The sequence below is a fragment of the Nicotiana sylvestris genome, chromosome 3 (assembly GCF_000393655.2).
Source record: "Nicotiana sylvestris chromosome 3, ASM39365v2, whole genome shotgun sequence".
In the NCBI taxonomy this organism is placed as follows: domain Eukaryota; kingdom Viridiplantae; phylum Streptophyta; class Magnoliopsida; order Solanales; family Solanaceae; genus Nicotiana; species Nicotiana sylvestris.
The window spans coordinates 171305625-171311025 of NC_091059.1; the positions used below are offsets into that span (position 1 = coordinate 171305625).

Genomic DNA, 5401 nt, shown 5'->3' on the forward strand with positions numbered 1-5401 from the left:
CTCACAGGTTTTGAGTTCTTTTTTGTCTAAAGCTGGTCAGGAACGGTTTCGGACTATCACTACTGCTTACTATCGTGGAGCCATGGGTATATTGTTAATGGTGTATGATGTTACTGATGAATCCTCCTTTAACAACATTATTCGTAACATTGAGCAGCATGCCTCAGACAATGTCACCAAAATACTTGTAGGGAACAAGCTGACATGGATGAAAAAGCAAGAGGGCTCATCCTACTTCAAAGGTCCAAGCACTTGCAGTTGAGTACAAACCTGAACGCGCAACTTGTTTTCTTCTCAATAGACTGCCCTTCGACGCTCAACCAGATGCAGGAGCTGGAGGTAGTCAAGCTGCCCAGAGATCAGCTTGCTGTGGTTCGTAAAAATAGTTGGTTGGGTATTACAGCTCCTGTTGCACTTGCTGGGCTCTAAACCACCAAGAAAAGCAAAGCAAAAGCTAAGGTTGAAGCCAATATCGTTGGGGATTGTAACATCTTTATTGGTCGTTCTTTTGAAATTTAACGTGAGAAAGATTAGGTCGACTGTTATTTGAAGGCAAATTTGTTCCTAACATCTTTCCAGTCTCCTTCTCTGTTTGTCTTCATTAGCTCAAGGATATTTGAAACCTAGCTGTTTCTAACTCTTATGTATACGCAAATACAACCTTTATGATGGATAAAAGAAAGTGTTAAAGTATTATTTGACGCAGTTGATTGGAACAGTAAAGAACAACTACATTAATTACCCGATACAATGGGATAAATGGTCTGGGAGATTATGTCCCCTAAATATAAAACTGTAGCACATAATTATGATCAATTTCGATTTGTGTAGATGCTAAATCGCAATTACAGCCGAATTGCGCTTCCCTTATCTATTTGTTTCTAGTAGCCAGCAACCACTTCTTTTTTTTCCCTCGTATTAATCTTTTTTTTGTTGCTAAACTTCCTCGTATTAATTCTTCATACAGCATTAACAAGTCTCATTTTTGTTATCAAAGTAAACATATAACCCACCTTCATTGATTACAGACAGCAGTGACACCTTATCGATCTTTTGTGCTATATCAAGTAAATATAGTCCATATAGTTAAAAAGTTTAAAATAAAGCAACATAAGATCTCAATTTGGATGTTGCTCCAACCACAAAAATTTCAGCTAACTAGCACTGGGACAACTTTCCGCTCCATCTTTATTACTTGTGCACAAATCATTTTCTAGCATGTGCAAGCTCTTTCATCGTGAAGTTTCTAGTGAACAGTACGCTCAGTTTAAAGAGCAAACAGATTGCATAGAAGAAAAAAAATCGATAACTTTTAGCAAGCGGTGATCTCACAACAGCTCAAATTAGAAGCAATGCTCAAATCTAATTACATTTTGTTAGTTAATCAAGGGTTAAATATTATATACACAGGCATGACTTCCACCATCACCATGACTAGTATACAAAACCCCGCAAGAACCCAGTAAATTTGGAGCTCTTTACATTGCGAGATTGTGTAGACTGAGCTGAACCAACAGAGCATGCTCTACTTCAAGCCTCGCACAGCAATAGCATTCATGTTTGGAGCTACCATCATGCAAAGGGAAAATCTTCTACCTCCTAAGATGATCACGGGTGAAGAATGGATGCCGCAAGGCTTCACGAGCAGTCAATCTTTCTGAAGGATCATACCTAAGAAGTCCTTGCAATAGATTAATAAGATCTCCAGCAGAATGATCCACATGCTGCATGATAATGTTCTGTGACACCAAACACAATAGCCATAAACAACAGTGCAAATTTCATTCAACCAATAGATGAGAAAGGAATTAGCATTGTACCTGAAGGCGGGCCAACTTTAACACAGCTTTGATACTGTCACGAGATGTTGCTCCTTCGGGCCAGTCTAAACGCCCTCTTCTAACATACTTTTCAGCTTGCCGACTGATTACAGCAGATTAAAATTTAGTGTAATGAAAGAAGAGACATCTCTTCTGGAATCTGAAAGTAAGTGTAGCACAAGAGACCAAATCTACAACTTACTCCACTCTTTTCAGCATGTGCTGAGGCAGGGGACCCAATACCTTCTCCATCATAGCAAGGTGTTCTAAATTCTCATGTGTTTGAAACAATGCTTCTCCCTGAATGAAGTTGCACAATTCAGTAACTGCAACCAATAAAAATGAAGGAACCATAGTCCAGCCAGATTGAACATAACATACCGAACATAGCTCCACTAGGATACACCCAACACTCCATATATCACATGGGTATGACCATCCAAGCCCTGAAATAGAGATGGTGAATTAATTCACAACTTCAAAGAGCAGGAAAAAAGAAAAATAAACATAGATGTCTTAACTCCTTACCTAGAATAACTTCGGGTGCACGGTAATGACGAGTTGATACTATATACGTCTGATTCTGACGATCGTAAGTCGTGCTACCAAAATCTATTACCTTTATAGCACTTGATTTTGGAATTCTTTTATAGTAAGAACCATCTTTTGGTGACCTTGAAGAAACCTGTATGAAATAATTGACAAACATTAGCCTATGCAATAGCATCAAGAATAAATTACAACGTCAGGGTGCAGCTAGCACAATATTAAAAGAGCACACAAAAATAACGCTGATCAATCAAACAAAGTTTACCTTGTAGTCAGGAACCTTTACATATTCTGAGGAGTTGAGAAGAATGTTCTCAGGCTTCAAGTCAGTATGGATCAGGCGCAAATCATGCATAACTACAAGAGATAAGCAGAATCATAATTAATTACAACACAAAACAGTTGGGGAAAGAATTGGAAGGTATGCATGATGGTATTATCAATCCCGAGTACTAATAAATCCAACATATGCTCCGATCACGAGGCACAAAGTTATATTCAGCTCAAAGCCTACATATTGAATCTATTATATGTATGATTGAGGAAAAGAAATGTGTACAAAGCATTTTTTACACACATGCTATACATTCCAACAGTTGTCTTCCAATCTCACGGACAAGATCAATGGGAAACGAGCGGTAATTGTTTTTCCGAAGGAAATCGTATAAGCTTGGTCCAAGCTTCTCAAAGACCTGTTAAACCATTTAAGTTCATCCAAAATCTTTAATCCCCATAAGATTCGTTAGGTGGGGAAATTAATCCGTCCAAATCAATCATATACTTACAATACATATATGATTACGATAGTCAAACCAGTTCCGTATTTGTACACAACTGCAAGGAACAAACCAGTTCAACCACTTGACAAATAACAAAAGCGCATGAATGTGTACATAGGTTATAGGATAAAAGTAGATTAAACAGGCAATTACTTACCGATTGCCCCCTTTGTCATGTTTACCAAGCTGTTGAAGCATTTCAACCTCAATCATTGCAGCATCACGATACTTCTTCATGCCCCTAACAATTTTAATAGCCACCATTTCTTTCCTCTCACGATCCCAGCATTCTAAGACCTGACCGAAAGTACCTTCACCCATCTTACTGTGAATTTTATCTGCATTTTCAGAAAATCAAGGGACTATTAAGGGGGATATAAATATGGCAAAGGGGAAAAATAATAAGCTTATATGTTACTAACTACTAAATGTTCTCTTGTTTTGGCAAACCATTTTAATTTGTTGTAACAAAGCAATGATAACCCTATCAAGGAGCAAATATGAACCGAAATAAATGCTTCTACTAATAATAGATATGATAAAAATCTAATGTTTTACTAGTAAAACTAAACTTTAGGAAAAAGTGAATACGTAAAATCATTAAATATAATGGAGGTGAGTAATTCATTACACATACAACATAAAAATTAGACTGTATTATAACCATGGCACCAAACAATAAATAGAACTTTTTGGTGATGATAAAGATAATTACAGCGTGATGTTAAATTTTCTCCCAGCTCAAAAACAAAATGGCCATCTTTGTCATCTTCTCTCCAAGGGGGAGAACCATTTTGAGTCACTCCCTTAATAAAGGGTGTGCAAGTAAGGTCTGTGAGTTGCCTTGAAGGTGCGTAGCTTGTCACATTCCCAACCTCTTGTCCACAAAACAATCCTAGCTGAGCCTACACACAGGCATTCCATTCATGGTTTCTTAATATAAAACTAACTATCTTAATACCTCTTTAAACCTTGAAAGTTGAATAGAAATCACAAACATAAAATAGCATGTAAAGAATATAGAACAAAACTCCATTCAACAATCAACAATAACCAAATACCAACGAATTGATAGTCCCGGCAGGATCTACAAAACAGAACAGAAGCCTTTGAAAACCGAGATATTAAGTCTTATAATCAAGTCCAATCGTACATAAGCCAAGACAAAAATACTCTCTTTCAAATAAAATAAAGTATAAGCTAGAGGAACAATCAACACCAGCCCCTTTACGACAAGGAAATCAAATTGATGTAAGCGACTATTTTTTTAAAAGCTTCAATTAATATGAAGACATCTTTACATGTAACATCTTGTACAACAAAGACCATTAAGACTCAATTGAAACATCGAATAGGAACACAGTATCCCAACAATAGATAATTCATGCGAGATCTGATTAAAAATGCTTAATTAAAAAGAAAGAGAAATATTAATATTTAGACAGATTTACCCTCACAGCTTGCAGAAATAAAAATCAAACCCTGAAATACAATAAATCCAGCTAACAAAAACCCCGTGAAGGTAAGAACACAACAGATCTAATCAAGATACAACATACAACGAGAAATACTGAGTCTTTACCATACCTGATGCGAAAAACAACCTAATCTCGATCAGATCTAGCAAAAACAAAAGCGAAAAACCAAAGGTAGAATAAACAAATCGAATGATTTGAAGATAGATCTAATACCTTAGGCGGTTCAACAGGAAGGACATCCCAGCCCAGACGCGCCCTCTTTCTTGGCCGCCGGTCCAGGTGATGAGTCAACGGAAACTCGGTAACGCGTTCCATCTCCATCGCTGAAAGCTTACAAAATCTAGAGAGAGAAAAAGTCTTTAGAGAGAGAAAACAATTGCCCAGAAAGTTGTTGATGCGAAACCACAAACCCTAGGCTATCCAACTAATATTGACCTAACAAATTGTGAAGTGTCGGTTAATATCAAATCTTAGCCGTATACGTGTACCGCATCATGGCCCTTCTTTTATTTATTTCATAGGCGACCTTATCCCTTTCCTAGTTAATATCGTGTTGTATTCTGATTTTTTAGCTGGATTAGATGTGGTTGGTCCTAACCATGGTTAAGGATTTTGAACCCATCTTGGGCTTCTCTTTGCTTCTTGGGCTAGTGGATGTAGCAAATCGTAATTTTGGGCTTGAGGCCTTATGAGAAAAGGCTGGAAAAAGAAAGATTTTTTCATTCTTATATATTATTTCAAATTTTATTACCCTTAATATTTATATTTAGCTAAT

General features: G+C 36.9%; 1 protein-coding gene across 2 annotated transcripts; it reads right to left on the bottom strand.

Moving 5' to 3' along the window:
* Positions 1-1283: 1283 nt before the first annotated feature.
* LOC104247413 (serine/threonine-protein kinase AFC2) lies at positions 1284-5053 on the bottom strand. 2 transcript variants are annotated; one of them, XM_009803425.2, is made up of 11 exons: positions 4840-5053; positions 3864-4053; positions 3306-3486; positions 3155-3203; positions 2947-3061; positions 2635-2726; positions 2349-2505; positions 2202-2266; positions 2023-2120; positions 1821-1923; positions 1284-1739 (listed from the first exon to the last, which is right to left on the bottom strand). In XM_009803425.2, exons 1-11 carry the CDS (start codon positions 4945-4947, stop codon positions 1593-1595), a joined length of 1305 nt encoding a protein of 434 aa, XP_009801727.1. In that variant the 5' UTR covers positions 4948-5053; the 3' UTR covers positions 1284-1592. The 2 variants fall into 2 exon arrangements, with proteins under 2 accessions (XP_009801727.1, XP_009801728.1); XM_009803426.2 differs by lacking the exon at positions 3864-4053 and having other exon boundaries at positions 4840-5024.
* Between the last annotated feature and the right edge of the window lie 348 nt (positions 5054-5401).

Coding starts and splice junctions, on each gene's coding strand:
- LOC104247413 (XM_009803425.2), bottom strand. CDS start 4,947: ATGGAGATGGAACGCGTTACCGAGTTTCCGTTGACTCATCACCTGGAC. Junction 3,487..3,863: donor AGAAAATTTAACATCACGCT/GTAATTATCTTT, acceptor CTGAAAATGCAG/ATAAAATTCACAGTAAGATG. Junction 3,062..3,154: donor ATCGTAATCATATATGTATT/GTAAGTATATGA, acceptor ATGGTTTAACAG/GTCTTTGAGAAGCTTGGACC.